Source organism: Mustelus asterias, chromosome 12 (genome assembly GCF_964213995.1).
Source record: "Mustelus asterias chromosome 12, sMusAst1.hap1.1, whole genome shotgun sequence".
In the NCBI taxonomy this organism is placed as follows: domain Eukaryota; kingdom Metazoa; phylum Chordata; class Chondrichthyes; order Carcharhiniformes; family Triakidae; genus Mustelus; species Mustelus asterias.
The window spans coordinates 14,379,898-14,396,438 of record NC_135812.1 but is presented as its reverse complement, the minus strand read 5'-3'; the positions used below and the strand labels follow the sequence as shown (position 1 = coordinate 14,396,438).

Here is a 16,541-nt window from a genome sequence, read left to right as displayed (position 1 = left end):
GTCTTGCGAATGATTTTTAAAAAACTTGTGCAGGAGAAAGCAGGTGTCAGTGCCTAATCTAACACTGAAGCGAAGGGCGTCTCACTCACTTTCACTTCAGGTCGTCAGGTTGGACACTGACTTTAGACTCATGCTGCATTTGCAGTGTTGCTGTGAGACTGCCTTCTAGTTACATCGAAACATACGTGGAAAATAGAAGCAGGAGTGGGCCATTCGGCCCTTCGCGCCTGCCCCGCCATTCATTTTGATCACGGCTGATCATCAAATTCAAAACTCTGATCCTGCCTTCCTCCCATATCTCTTGTTCCCTTTAACCCCAAGAGCTATATCTAATTCCTTCTTGAAATCGCACTTCGTTTTGGCCTCAGCTACTCCTCCCCATCCCCGACACTCTTTCTGAATCTACCCTGTCTAATCCTGTTAGAATTTTATAAGTTTCTATGAGATCCCCTCTCAATCTTCTAAACTCCAATGAAGATAATCCTAACCGACTTAGTCTCTCCTCATATTACAGTCCTGCCACCCCATGTATCAGCCTAGTAAACCTTCACTGTACTCCCTCTATAGCAAGAACATCCTTCCTCAGATGAGGACACCAAAACTGCACACAATACTTCAGATGTGGCCTCACCAACGACCTATACAATTGCAGTAAAACATCCCTATACTCAAATCTTCTTGCTATGAAGGCCAACATATCATTTGCCTTCTTTATTGCCTGCTGTACTTGCACACTTAACTTCACCGACTGTTGCATGAGGACATCAAGGTCTTGCTGAGTATCAACCTCCCTCAGTTTACACCCATTCAAATAATAATCTGCCTTCCTATCTGAACGGAGAACCTCACATTCATCCACATTATAGTACATCTGCCATGCATATGCCCACTCACTCAGCTTGTCCAAACACTTGTGCAGAAAGTAGAGAGCTCAACAGATATACATTGTGACCAACTCTGTTGCCTTGCTATTGTGCCTGCTTAGTGCCAGGGCTATTTCCCTAAGGAAGAAACTGTTCAATGTACAGGTTTTTGTTCTAGGAGAAATGATTGTCCTTCCCAGCTTTTGACATGGTAGATCAGACATTCTCCACCAATGCCCCTCCATTGTTATCCAGTGGCCTGGTGCTGCACTCACCTCGTTCCATTCTTATTTACCTGTTGTAGCCATTGTATCATTTGTAATGGCTTCACTTCCTGCTCTTGCACAGTTATCTATGGTGTTCCCCCAGGACCTATCTCTGCCCTCCTCCAATCTACATGCTGCATCTCAGTGGCATCACCTGAAAGCACAGCATTAATTTTCACACGTACAGTGACAACACGCAGCTGTACCTCACCACTCCCCTCAATTCCTCCAGTGTTTGCTGAATTTTCAAATTTTGTTTATCTGACATCCAAGAATGAGTGAACAGATATTTCCTCCAACTAAATATTGGCAAAACCAAAATCACAAAATCTATTTCTTAGCTGCGACTCCATCCCTGTTCCTGTTCATTCCCTCCCACCCAGGCCCTGAATCCCTGCCACACGTCTGAGACTAAACCAGTCTGTTTGCAACCTTGCTTTTGTATTTGACTCTCAGGTGAACTTCTGACCACATATTGGTGCCATCACCAAGACCACCTATTTCCACCTTCATAACATCGCCGGACTCAGTTCCTGTCTCAGCTAATCTGCTGTTGAAGCTCTTATTCATGCCCTTGTCACCTCCTAACTTGACTATTCTAATGCAATCCTCGATTTTTAACACTCTCATCCTTGTTTTCAAATCCCTCCATGGTCTCCCCTCTCCCTATCTCTGCAAACCTCTGCAACACCATAACCCTCTGAGCTATCAGCATTCATCTAATTCTGGCCTCTTGTCCATCTCCGATTTTAATTACTTCCCTATTCTTGGCCGTGCCTTCAGTTGCCTAGAACTTAAGTTCTGGGATTCCCTCCCTACACCTCTCCCACTCTCTGCTACCTGGCTTTTGTCCTTTAAGACCCTCCTTAAAATCTACCTCTTTGACCAAGCTTTTAGTCTTCTGCCCTAATATCACCGTATGTGCCAATATTTGCTTATAATGTTTCTGTGAAGCACTTTGGGACATTTTATTAGGTGAAAGGTGCTATATAAGTAGCAAGTTGTTATTGATCTTGTCTCTGTTAGGATGCCAGTTGTGTGACTGTAAATTAATAGTTGCATTAAAAGTCTTCCGTTGGTCATTCTTCTAAGTAAATGGCTCAGTATATATTAACTGTTAGGTCTGGACGTTTATGGATAACAGAACAGTAAGTTAAGGGTGCAAAGAATTGATGTTTGCCTGAAGGATTAACTATGCATTTTTTGTGCTTCACTGAGTTTAAAGCTGCTCTTTACTCAATTCATCTTTTCACAAACTGAATGTTCTTATTCTTGCTTTTCTTTCTCCCCAAAGTCTTTAGCCAACATTGATGAAGTTGTAAACAAGATTAGACTAAAGATAAGGTGAGTGAAATAAACTGTTAACTCTCTTTACTGTTGGTCTGGATTCCACAATGTCTCATTTAAATGTATGTACAAGTGAAGATTGTCCTTCCGTTCACTTCTATCTTTGTGAGGTGTTTGACAAGAGTAGTTTTTGATTTACATTAGCTGATGCTCTTGTGCATCACACAGCCCCGACTCCTCATGGCAACCACCATCCCCCATCCGCGCCCTACCATTGGTGGCTATGCCTATATTTGGCTTGCTCCCACATTCTGAAATTCCACGCCAAACTTCTCTGCCTCTCTACCAATCCCTCTCCCTTAAAACCCATCCCTTTGACATCCTTGGCAGCAATCTGGAATGGCGTGACCAGGATAGACAGTGGCGTAGTGGTGATATCACTGGACTAAAAATCCGGAGGCCCAGGCTAAAGCTATTTGGGATATGGGTTCAAATCTCACCACAGTAGCTGGAGGAATTTGAATTAATTTAATACGGCACGGTGGCACACAGTGGTTAGCACTGCTGCCTCACAGCGTCATGGACCTGGGTTCAATTCCGGCCTTGGGTTACTGTCTGTGTGGAGTTTGCACATTCTCCCTGTGTCTGCGTAGGTTTCCTGCGGGTGCTCCGGTTTCCTCCCACGGTCCAAAGATGTGAAGGTTAGGTTGATCGGCCATAGTAAGTTGCCCCTCAGTGTCAGGGGGACTAGCAGGGTAAATAAGAGGAGTTATGGGGATAGGACCTGGGTGGGATTGTGGTCGGTGCAGACCCGATGGGCCAAATGGCCGCCTCCTGCACTGTAGGGATTCTATGATTAGTCTATGAATAAATCTGAAATTATAAAGCTAGTCCTAGTGATGGCGCCATAAAACTATCATTGTCACTATGACATGATTGTCATAAAACCCATTGGTTCAAGAATGCCCTTTAGGGAAGGAGATCTTCCTTCCTTACCCTTCCTTACCCAGTCTGAACTACATATCACTCCTGACCACAACAGTGCGGTTGGCTCTAACTGCCCTCTGAAATGGTCAAGTAAGCCACTCAGTTCAAGGGCAATTAGGGATGGGCAATAAATACTGGCCTTGCCAGCAATACCTACATCCCATGAAATAATAAATAAAAGAGAGAGTGTGATTAATTAGGTAGTACTTTCAAAGAGCTGACAGTCTAAATGACGACCTGCTGTGTTATATGATCCTATACCTTCCAACTTAATATCATTTGATATTGCTGAAAAAATAGACATGCTGTCAAAGCTTTTTGTCTTGCACTCATCAGGACAGATTGCAGGAATATCAATTGTAAAGGGAACAACAGTTTATACTGTATGAAAAGAAGGTGCTGATTGGCAAGTGAATTGTGATTGGTAGCGGTTTTGCCATGGAGAATGCATCAGGGAACAGTTAATTGCTAAGCTTCAATTTAAATTCAAACCAAGCAGGTCGACTCTGATTGGGCAAGGCTTTGCTATGGGGAATGAACCAGGGAATGACTGTCTCCCAACCTTTTGTTTGAGCAACAGCAGTTTCATGCTTCTACAGTGCAGTAGAAACATAGAATCCCTATAGTGCAGAAGGAGGCCATTTGGCCCATTGAGTCGGTACCGACCACAATCCCACGCATGTTCTATTCCCGTAACTCTCATTTACTCCTGCTAATCTCCCTGACAATCAGCTTAACCCGCACATCTTTGGACTGTGGGAGGAAACCGGAGCACCCAGAGGAAACCCACGCAGACACGGGGAGAACGCACAGACAGTGACCCCGAGGCTGGAATTGAACCCGGGTGCCTGGCGCTGTGAGGCAGCAGTGCTAACCACTGTGCCACCGTGCTGGCAGTAGCAACACAGGTGGTATTCTTCATTAGCAGGATGCTGCCATCTAGCCAAAAAGACGTTCTGCCTGTTGCACAACTGAGTAATGTGATATATGAATTTCAGTGCTTGTGTGATGCCATCCCAATGACCGGCAGGCGGACCATATCAAACAGCATGTCCTTTCAGCTGTTTGCAACAGGCAAAGTACTGCCTGTACCCAACCAACCCATGCTTGTGAAACTCAAAACATGACGTCCAACATTAGATGTGATTCCACGATTAGACAGCATTTGCTGAACAATCCTGATTGTGCTAAGAATTACAGTGAAAACCAGTTTAAAATTCTCAGTCTGGCTCACAGTGTGGCTAACTTACACACACGCACACGGTCTCTCTGTCTCGCACAGATAGATGTCCATGCATTGTGTCCGTAGCAGCTGACCAAAAGCCGAGGGACAGCGGCATAAAGTGTTGTTCCACTTATAGTTGGTAGTCTTGTGAATCAGTCCTGATGAATGCAAAATAAGAAGATTTCCAGGCATATCTTTTTTTACAGCAGCACTCAAGTTCTGTACTATCATTTGATATCTTGGATATTGTTTTCTCCATTCCCAATTCCTGGTTATTTATAGATGAGGTGAAAAGTTGGTTTTATTTTTTTTATTAGTCGCAAGTAGGCTTACATTAACACTGCAATGAAGTTACTGTGAAGTTTCCCGAGCCGCCACACTCTGGCGCCTTTTCGGGTCATTCCACCCTGACCAGCACGTCTTTCAGAATGTGGGAGGAAACCGGAGCACCCGGAGGAAACCCACGCAGACACGGGGAGAACGTGCAGATTGCACACAGACAGTGACCCAAGCCAGGAATCTAACCCGGGCCCCCTGGCGCTGTGAAGCAGCAGTGCTAACCACTGTGCCACCGTGCTGCCCCAGCACTGATTCTTGGAGTTGCCATTTGCAGCTCCCCACCAGTGCACGCATTCCCATTTATCCTGACTGTCCGCTCGTACTTCCCTATCAATTCCCTATCCAGGTGAATAGATTGCTTCTGATTCTGCGTCTTAATTTTAATTAACAGTTTCTTTTGCAGGTCTTCATGAACTGTTCCTGAAAATCTGTGTGTGTGACATTCATTTGTCGAAAATCTCTGCTATTCTGTGAAAGAGCTTTTATCAGGCTTGTCAGTCCCGAGTTATCAAAACTATGCTGGCTCTTATCAATCTGTACTTTTACCAGCGCTCACGTGCTTTCAATGATAACAATAGTGGAAATGTTGCTCAAATATGTTATATTTACCAACCTCTGGTTAGTTCACTGTTTTCTGCTTTTCAACATCAACAACTCCATTTACATAGCACCTTTCGCGCAGTGAAATATCCAGGGCCTTAAAAAAATTGTGTGGGAGCAGAAAAAGGAGACTTTAGGAGGGATGGGCAGAAATGAAGGGAAGAGGAAAGAGGGGAAGCCAGAAGAGACAGGAAACAGAAATAATTGGAACAAAGTCCAGTTAATAAACAAAGCTGAAATGTTCAGCTGTGGAGAACTAAAACAGCGTGTGTGTGTGTAGCTTGGTTAAATTAGGTTTTAAAGAAGGCGTCAAAAGGAGAGGGAGGTCGTGAGACTGGGACGTTTAGGGAAGAAATTCCAGTTGGTGGGATTTGAGCAGCTAAAGCTGTGGCGGATGATAAGACAAAGGGGAGGGAGGAAATACCTGAAAACCTGGCATCAGGGGTGGAAATGTTGGGTGGGGAATGTGTGTGTTTGAGGCTGTGTGAGAATAAACATGAGAATTCGAAGCCCTGGGGCATTGCAGAGCATTGGGAACAGGTGGATGAACAAAGGGATTTAGTGTGGGATCGATCGAAGCAGCCCACACTCGTGTACAGCAGAATCTGGAAAACAACCGGTTTTGGGAATAAGGGCAGGAAGTGATTGTGGCATTGTGGAGAAATCCCTGCCATCTTTCCTTGTCATTCAGTGCACCACCATTCCTGAGTTCCTTATCTTCAACACCTTGGAGATTATTGTTGACCAGACGTAATCCTGGGTCAACTATGTCAGCACCGTGGCTAAAAGAAAATGGCAGAGGCTGAGTTCTCTGTTAAATGGTTCACTTGCTGACCTCTTAAAACCCCTCCACCATTTACAGGGATAAATGGAGTTTGCTGGAGTATTCACCACTTGATGACTGTAGCCACAATACTATGCAAGAAGCTTGACGCTAAGTAATTTACTTAATTGGTGGCTCAATTACTGGACTCAATCGATTCTTGGCCTTTTGGCTAAGATCAGACATCAGATCAAACCCAAGATCAGGTGCAGTGCCTTTTCTTGTCAGCTTGGATCTTGTTTGTCTCTCTTGTGGGGACCAGGAATTGGATTCAGTTTGAATTGGTTTTCGGAGCAAGCAAGGAGATGGATTAAAGGCTTGCCCCGTCCATTTTGGCTTTGTAACTTTTAAGAATGGAGTAAAGCATTTTTCGCACTTTCAGCCATGTTGCTGTCCGTACGATTTGCAGGATGCACTGCAGTAACTGGTCAAAGTTACTTCATCAGCGTTTTCTCATCCACCTTCACAAAGGAGAAGGACAAACAAGGTATATTGTGGGAATACCATCACCGATAAGTTCCCCTCCAAGTCACACACCATCCTGATTTGGACATAAATTGAGGTGGAGATGCTTATTGGACTGGGGTGGGTACAGTAAGAAGTGTCACAACACCAGGTTAAAAGTCCCAACAGGTTTATTTGGAATAATGAGCTTTCAGAGCGCTGCTCCTTCGTCAGGTCATCTGCTGAAGGAACAGCGCTCTGAAAGCTCATGATTCCAAATAAACCTTTAATCTGGTGTTGTGAGACTTCTTACTATGGGCCTATATTGCCATTCCTTCATTGTTGCTAGGTCAGTATCCTGGAATACCCTACTTTGCACCATAAGAACTGCATCAAATCAAATCCATTAGTTTATCCAGTACAATTTTTCTGATAATGCCATATCCCTTTGCTATGTACTATTTTCCCTTCATTTTTAAAATCCTCACCTTTGTTTTCAAATCCCTTCATAACTTAATCTCTATAATTTAAAATTATACTTGTCGGTCTCTATTTTTGTATAATATTTTGCAATTATATTTTTTATAATTAAAGAGCAACTTTTATAGCAGAGCAGGAAGTCGAGGGGTTTCTCTGCTGTACAGGTTGAGGACCTGGGTCCTGCAAAATTGATGTGTTGGAGCATCTTTATTGGTGAGAGGGTATAGTTTACAGGCTTATTTATTAATGTCACAAGTAGGCTTACATTAACACTGTAGTGAAGTTACTGTGAAAATCCCCTAGTTGCCACACTCGGGTGCCTGTTCGGGTACACCGAGGGGGAATTTAGCATGGCCATTGCACCTAACCAGCACGTCTTTTGGACTGTGGGAGGAAACCGGAGCACCCGGAGGAAACCCACACAGACACAGGGAGAATGTGTAAACTCCACACAGACAGTGACCCAAGCCGGGAATCAAACCCGGGTCCCAAGCAATAAGAGGCAGCAATGCTAACCACTGTGCCACCGTGCTGCCCCAGGATGTAACAAGAACATGCTAGGTTTCTGTGGGCAATTTCTATTATCCAAACAAAGGAGTTTATAATGAGGAAAGCAGACAAAAGTGTGACAAAAATGTGAGTCATGGTTTGTATATGAATTTTGTGTGAATGTAAACACTTTTTACACATGTTACACACTGTGATCGCACAGTGCTTGCGAAGAGCACATTGTTTATTAGGTTGATTGGCATGGCTGCATTTACTCTTGGAGTAATGCGCAATTGACGCACTTTACTTTTATTTCCCAGAGTGGCACAGTGGTTAGCACTGCTGCCTCACAGCACCAGAGACCCGGGTTCGATTCCCGGCTTGGATGACTATCTGTGCGGAGTTTGCATGTTCTCCCCATGTCTGCGTGGGTTTCCTCCGGGTGCTCCGGTTTTCTCCCACAGTCCAAAGCTGTGCGGGTTAGGTGGATTGGCCATGCTAAATTGTCCCTTAGTGTCAGGGGGATTAGTAGGATAAATATGTGGGGTTACGGGGATGGGGCCTGGGTGGGATGGATTTTTGCCAGTGCAGACCCGATGGGCCGAATGGCCTCCTTCTGCACTGTAGGGATTCTATTCTATAAGGGGCCCTTTCTACATTAATGAAACCATCTTGTTGGTAAGAAGAAGTATTTTTTAAATTTAGAAAAATAATCTTTGCTGACTTGAATTCTTTGAACAAAGCTGAAAAATTGAATTTGAAACAGCTGTTTAAAAAACCTTGATGTGATAGACAGCATCATCCTCATCTAATATTTCTTTTTCGTTCAGCTTGGTGAGACTGCCCTTGTTTGGCTCCACTGTGTTAACTATCTACTTGAAGCCTGAGCATCTGCAACAATGGCTTCTCTCCCTGGCTCCCCCATTCATTTATGTGTTGTACCTTAGTGACACAAGACGTGGGGTCAGCTTCCAACATGTCACCCATTTCTACCTGTCCTCCTCCTCCTCTGCCTCTGCACCACCTCTCCCAACCACATCACTGCTTCCATCTTGTCAGACTGATTATCAGACAGCCACTCTTGGAAGAGTTACAATTTCCTGGTTACACATTGGGAGAACTGAAGTCACCCATCATCGAACCTTGCCAAAAGCTCCGTTCCCTCTCCACCAATTGCGTGTTCTTACCCGGCAGCTGTCTCAGCCTGAACCAAATTGTTGGCAACTTCATCTTATTTGACTCTGTGCCGAGTTTCCGACCTTATCTCCTCTCCATCTTAAATGATGTGGAGATGCCCGGCTTTGGATTGGGGGTGGGCGCAGTAAGAAATCTCACAACACCAGGTTAAAGCCCAACAGGTTTATTCGGTATCACAAGCTTTCGGAGCAACGCTCCTTCATCAGGTGAGTCACTCACCTGATGAAGGAGCAGCGCTCTGAAAGCTTGTGATAACAAATAAACCTGTTGGACTTTAACCTGGTGTTGTGAGACTTCTTACTATCTCCATCTTTTAAAGACCAACTCCTTCCACCTCTACAACACTGAGTGCCTTCTCCCTATTCCAGCCCTTCCGCTGAAACCTAATCGTTCCTTTGTCACCTTCGACACTCTCTTGGCTGCCCTGCCAGTCTCTGTAAACCTCAGTGTAACCCGAACTCTTCTGGTTATTGATATCGAGTCGAGCCAATCTTTCTGCCTTTCTTTCTGTTAACTGAGGGCATTAATTTGCACGAGTAAGTTGAAATTTGAATGGCAGATGATGAGCGCTTGAATGAAGTGCTGCAGGAGCAGGAACAGCCCAGTAGAGTGCATCACTTACACATTAATGGTAAAGTATGATTTTGTTACCACAGATGGCAGCAGTATAGTCCATGGACCGTAGCTGTTTACAGCGCATGTAAGTGCAGGGAATTGTAAATGTGTTCAAAAAGCTAATGATACGTGGGTGTCTGGTACATTAATCTTGCAGTTTTAGCCATTACCTTGCAGCAAGTTGCAACTGTACAAATAGTTATTTATGGGATCTTGCCGTGAACAAGGCAGCCTACTTTTTAAATTCTTCCCTGGGATGTGGGCATCGTTAGCAAGGCCAGCGTTTGTTTCCCATCCCTAACTGCCCTTCAGCTGAGTGGCTTTCAGATTAAGAGTCAACCACATTGCTGTGGGTCTGGAGTCGTATAGAATCCCTACAGTGCAGAAGGAGGCCACTCTGAAGTTTAAAAGTTTATTTGTTAGTGTCACAAGTAGGCTTACATTAACACTGCATTGAAGTTACTGTGAAAACCCCCTAGTCCCCACACTCTGGCGCCTGTTCAGGTACACTGTGGGAGGAAACCGGAGCACCCGGAGGAAACCCACGCAGACACAGGGAGAACGTGCCACTCAGACAGTGACCCAAGCCGGGAATCGCACCTGGGTCCGTGGCACAGTGCGGCAGCAGTGCTAACCACTGCGCCACCGTGCTGCCCATCGAGCTTGCGCCGACAACAATCCCACCCAGGCCATATTCCCGTAACCCCACGTATTTACCCCGTTAATCCCCCGGCACTAAGGGACAATTTAGCATGGCCAATCAACCTAACCCACACATCTTTGGAGTGTGGGAGGAAACCCACGTAGACACAGGAAGAATCTGCAAACTCCGCACAGTCACCCGAGGCCGGAATTGAACCTAGGTCCCTGACACTCCAAGGTAACAGTGTACCACCGTGATGCCATGGAGGCTAGAAATGGTAAGAATGGCAGATTTCCTTCCCTGAAGGACAGTAGAGATTCCGATGGACAATCAATATTTTTTTTAGGCCACCATTATCGAGAGTACCACTCAATTAAAGATTTTAATTATTAATTGGATTTAAATTCCACAAGCTGCTGTGGTGGGGTTTGAACCCATGTCTCCAAGACATTAACCTGGGCCTCTGGACTACTAGTACAGTACAGTGAGAAGTCTCACAACACCAGGTTAAAGTCCAACAGGTTTATTTGGTAGCAGAAGCTTTCGGAGTGTTACTCCTTCTTCATGTGAGTCAGCGACATTGCCACTACACCACCATCTCCTCACGTGAAGTTTATTTTTAAGCACTTTGTACGTCGAACTGTTCAAGATGTTTGAGAGTCTCCAAAAGACACTAAATTGATGCAGGTATTTATTTTACAAAAAAGCCCAGGGTGTCATGCAACATCTACAGACAAAGTGTTCTATTACAATATGATCACATAACAATAAAGGAACAGGACAAGCAATTTAACCCCAAGAACCTGATCCACCATCTAATGGCTGATCTGCGAACTAACTCCATAACCTTTGCCCGTATCCCTGAACCTTTTGCTAACAAATATCTTTGCCAATCTAGGATTTAAAATTAATAATTGATTGAGTATTGCTTGTCGTTTGCGGAAGGGAAGCTCCATACTCTAACCACCCTTTGCATGTAGAGGTGTTTCCTAACCTCACTCTTGTAAGGCCTGGCTCTACATTTTATACTATGCCTCCTCATAGCCTCCCCAATCAGTGGAAATATAGAGAGAAGCTATTAGGCCCCCTTTCTCTTGAAAACTTGGTTCAAATCGCCCATTAACCTTCTAAATTCCGGAGAATGCAACAGATTTAACTCGGGTATTTTTCTGGTGAATCTGCACTGCACTTCTTTCAAGGCCTATTCTTCCTACGATTTTGTGCCCAGAATTGCTCATAGTTATCCAGGGTTGGCATTTAGAGAAAGGGAGATTCTATCTGGCCCTGCAGGGGTGCCTACGATGTTCATCAGCTGTGATTTTCACAGCACGCACAAGAACTAGAACACCAGTCTATCAAACAGAGAACAGGGTTGCTGTTGGCATATTTGTAGTATAACTTCCAATCACTTGTATTCGACCACTCTAGATGCAAGGTCAGCATTTTCAACACAGATCCTTGTACGACACCACTAGTCACACCGTACCAATTAGAGCACCTGCCCATGATCTGTACTTTCTGTCTCCTAACCAGGGCAATAATTTTCCGTTAATTCCATGAACATCCACTTTCGCTAATAGCCTCCCACGTGGAGGTGAGGCGATGGCCCAGTGGTATTAGTCTAGATTAATAATCCAGAAACTCAGCTAATGTTCTGGGGACCTGGATTCGAATCCCGCCACGGCAGATAGTGGAATTTGAATTCAATAAAAAAAAACTGGAATTAAGAATCTACTGATGACCATTGTCGATTGTCGGAAAAACCCATCTGGTTCACAAATGTTCTCTAGGGAAGGAAATCTGCCATCCTTATCTGGTCTGGCCTACTCCAGAGCAAGAAGTCTCACAACACCAGGTTAAAGTCCAACAGGTTTATTTGGTAGCAAATACCATAAGCTTTCGGAGCGCTGCTCCTTCGTCAGCTGCACATTTCCACTCCATCTGACGAAGGAGCAGCGCTCCGAAAGCTTATGGTATTTGCTACCAAATAAACCTGTTGGACTTTAACCTGGTGTTGTGAGACTTCTTACTGGGTTCACCCCAGTCCAACGCCGGCATCTCCACATCATGACTACTCCAGAGCCACAGCAACTGCCCTTGGGCAACTAGGGATAGGCAATAAATGCTGGCCAGCCAATGATGCCCATGACCCACGAATGAATAAAAACAAATGTGGAACTTTATCAAATGTTTTCCAGCAATTCATATAAATAATATCCGTAGATATTCCCCTGTCCAATATCTCCACTATTCTCCTGTCCAACCTCTTTGGAAAAAAAATCAGTCTGATTTGTCAGGCAAGATCTTTACAGATCAATGTTGGCATTCTGAGATCAGCTTGAAAGTATTTACATGGTTCACACTCACTGTCCTAAAATATAGACTCTTCCAACAATGTTGAGCTAAGTTATCTATAATTCCTGGCTTCCCTCCTTGCCATTCTTAAATTCTTAGAGCAGCGTGGTGGCACAGTGGTTAGCACTGCTGCCTCACAGTGCCAGGGTTCGATTCCTGGCTTGGGTCAGTGTACGGAGTCTGCACGTTCTCCCCGTGTCTGCCTGGGTTTCCTCCGGGTGCTCCGGTTTCCTCCCGCAGTCCGAAAGACGTGCTGGTTAGGTGGATTGGCCGTGCTAAATTCTCCCTCGGTGTACCCGAACAGGCCCCAGAGTGTGGTGACTCGTGGATTTTCACAGTAACTTCATTGCAGTGTTAATGTAAGCCTACTTGTGACACTAAGAAATAAAATTAAAATTTAAATAGTGGAGTGACGTGTGATTTTTTTCCAGTCGAAAGGATCAATTGGTGAATTGAGGGACGTTTGGAAAATCATAGTCGGGGCACCTCCAATGTTTTCACCTACTTCCTTGAACACTCTAGAATGGAAACCATCCGATCCTGGGAAGTTTCCATTCTTTAGCGCCATTGTTGTCTTCATTAGTTATTTTACACATTCAAAGCCAAGCCTTGTTATTAAACGGCAATTAATATGACCCTCCTAAAGACAAATTTCAGAATAATTTAAGGATGTGTAATAGATTTTTTTTTGACGGTTTACACTCCAGGATTCTGCTTTTATACTAGGTAGCATCATTTTCCATGATCATTCTGCACTGTGTCAATCTCCTTTGATGCTTGTTCAGTGTGTTTGTTGAGTGGTCTGTTCTAGAACTGCAAACAGTTGTATGATGCTGCCAGCTTAAGGCACAAGAAAGAATCTTTCTTTCAGTAAAAAAGAAATGATTGTCAAATTTGAGTTTTACTGTAATTCCTGTTGAAAGTGGAAAAATCCAGTTTTATTGCTTAAAGATTATTAAATTCAACAAGGAATTTGTGGAATCATGATTGTAATTTTTCACTTAAATTGCATATATTTGCATGTAATGTTGATTTAACCCTATCTGTTGAAGCATTTTCTGTATAAAATTTACTTGCATATAACACCCTTTTTGAAAAAGAATTGACCTCCTTCAGTGTGAAATGGTGCCTACTATATCTGAAAATCAACTCAGGATTTATCTTTGTAAGATCATAACTGTTATTTCAGTGCATGTTGCGTGTGAACATTTTGGCAGTTGGATAAACAGCTGAAAAAGAAACCTGATTCAGCCATAACTTGAAGCCATCACGAGAATATTAACTCACTGGAGAAACGGTGGACCTGTTTGTGCCTCCTTTATTTAGGCATTGCAAACAGATCAAAGCGACTCTTTCAAGAATAACAAATCGTTTGTGGAATATATAGTGTCTTGGTTATTCGGGATTGCAAAAGAAGGCGTAGACAATTCGGATAACGAATTAGTGCAGATTGGAATTCTGCTTGTGCTCAGGTCTTGCAGACATTTATCAGTCAGCACTGCTTGTGTTGGCGTTGCCTCAGTACTCAGAGGTGCTGACAGATTTACTTTCCAATTTACAAAGGATCTGTGCCTGCCTTTTGAAAGCAGTAGCTACATAATTTTTTGTGTTTGGAGACTCTAAACGGAGGCACTTTCCTACCCTGTGTTCTAATGCAGGGAAGTAATTTGACAACTTTCCATCAGAAGATTATTTGACAAAAAGCATAAGAAAGAGTAGCCACAGCTAAACAATGTTTTTGTTTTGTGTGCAAGAGAGATGCAGCAATTCTGATATTTACAATGCCGGCGTCTACAGCAGCAAAACAACACATTGTGTTTAAAAAGAAATGCCTGACTGCAAATGAAGCATTTGGATCAGGGGACTTACCATCCCTTTCAATTCACCTGATCTTACATACTCAGTTACCATCTCCTAACTTAAAAAAACACTTTAGGCAAAATACAACTCTCTTGGTAATTGCAATTGTTGATCACTTATCTGAAGAGCACCTTCCTGATTGTAATTTTCCAAAATAAATCATTATAGGCACCTAAAATTCCCTTGCCTGGCTACTGACTCCAACCCTCTCCCTGGCAACAGTCGAAGGTTGGGCCAGTCAGTTTGCAACCTTGATGTCACGTTTGTGGGGCGGCACAGCGGTCAGCACTGCTGCCTCACAGCGCCAGGGACCCAGGTTCGTTTCCCGGCTTGGGTCACTGTCTGTGCGGAGTCTGCATGTTCTCATGTCCGCGTGGGTTTCCTCCGGGTGCTCTGGTTTCCTCCCACAGTCTGAAAGACGTGTTGGTTAGATGCGTTGACCGGAACAGGCGCTGAAGTGCGGCGACGAGGGGAATTTCACAGTAACTTCATTGCAGTGTTAATGTAAGTCTTACTTGTGATTAATAGATAAACTTTAACTTAACTTTAAACTTTAACTTTTAACTTTAACGGTCTCGGTTGACTGTGTAGAGTTTGCATGTTCTCCCTGTGTCTGCGTGGGTTTCCTCCCACAGTCCAAAGATATGCGGGTTAGGTTGATTGGCCATGTTAAATTGCCCCTTAGAGTCAGGGGGATAGGAAGGCCAAATACGTGGGGTCACGGGGATAGGGTCTGGGTGGGATCGTTGTTGGTGCAGGCTCGATGGGGCGAATGGCTGCCTCCTGCACTGTTGGGAAATCTATGATTTGACCCCGAGATGAGCTTCTAACCTCATAGTTTCATCATTATTAAGACTGCATATTTCCACTTTCATATCCCATCTCCTTTCATCTGCTGTTTGAAACAATTATTCATGCCTTTGATACCTCTAGCCTTGACTATTCCAGTGCGCTGGTGGCTGCTCTCCCACGTTCTTCTCTCTGTAAACAAGGGGAGGTCATCCAAAACCCTGCTGTCTATATCTTAACTCGCACCAAGTCCAGTTCTCCTATTACCCCTAGGCATCTTGATTTCAAAATTCTCATCCTTATTTTCAAATCCTTCCATGGCCTTGCCCCTCCTTATCTCTGAAATCCTTTCCAGCCCCAGCACCCTCCAAGGTACCTGTACTCCTCTAATTCTGACCTCTTGAGCATCCCCAGTTAGAAACTAGAAGCAGGAGTAGGCCATTCGGCCCTTTGAGCCTGCTCCGCCATTCATTTTGATCATAGCTGATCATCGAATTCTGTATCCTGATCACCCCTTCTCCCATATCCCTTGATCCCTTTAGCCCCAAGAGCTATATCTAATTTCTTCTTGAAATCAGACAACATTTTGGTCTCGACAACATTTTGGCCGTAACAACATTGTGTGGTAGTGAATTTCACATATTCCCCACCCTCTGGGTGAAGAAATGTCTCCTCACCTCAGTTCTAAAAGGTTTACCCCTTATCCGCAAACCTAGTTCTGGACTCCCCCCGCCATTGGGAACGTCCTTTCTGAATCTACCCTGTCTAACCCTTTGCTCCACCATTGGTGACCCCCCCCCTCACCCACCCACCCACCCACCCACCCATCCACACCCACAAGCACACCTCTCCATCTCTCTTCCTCACTTTCCTCTTATAAGACATTCCTTTAAACCTACCTCTTTGATTAAGCTTTTGGTTTATTGAACTAATACCTCTTTATGTGGCTTGTTGTCATATTCTGTTTTATAATGCTCCTCAAGTCTAAGTCATTAATATTAATCAAGAAAAGCTGTGGTCCTAAGACAATCCTTGGGGAACCCCCACTGTGTACATTCCTCCAGTCCAAAAGCCAACCGTTCACCACTAACTCCCGGCATCCTTCCCCTCGATGACCATCCTATCCATGCTGCCAGTGCCCCTTTTACTCCACAGACTTCAACTTTGCTGACAAGCCTATTACGTGGCATTTTATCAATCTCATTTGGAAGTCCCGACGCACATCAGTTCTGTTGTTACGATCCCCATAGAGACTGAGAACTTTTAAAAAGATATTTGA

General features: G+C 44.2%; 2 protein-coding genes across 2 annotated transcripts in view; one reads left to right on the top strand and one right to left on the bottom strand.

Moving 5' to 3' along the window:
- Positions 1 to 5,725, bottom strand: part of LOC144501271 (ceramide synthase-like) — a 58,284-nt gene extending 52,559 nt beyond the window's left edge. The window contains exon 1 of the mRNA XM_078224816.1: positions 5,581 to 5,725. The gene's annotated coding sequence lies outside the window, so the exon portion shown is untranslated. The remainder of the gene's footprint in view (positions 1 to 5,580) is intronic.
- The window catches only part of vps53 (VPS53 subunit of GARP complex), a 293,849-nt gene that overhangs the window by 5,644 nt on the left and 271,664 nt on the right, over positions 1 to 16,541 (top strand). The window contains exon 3 of the mRNA XM_078224778.1: positions 2,424 to 2,473. Within this exon, the coding sequence (XP_078080904.1) occupies positions 2,424 to 2,473 (50 nt within the window). The remainder of the gene's footprint in view (positions 1 to 2,423; positions 2,474 to 16,541) is intronic.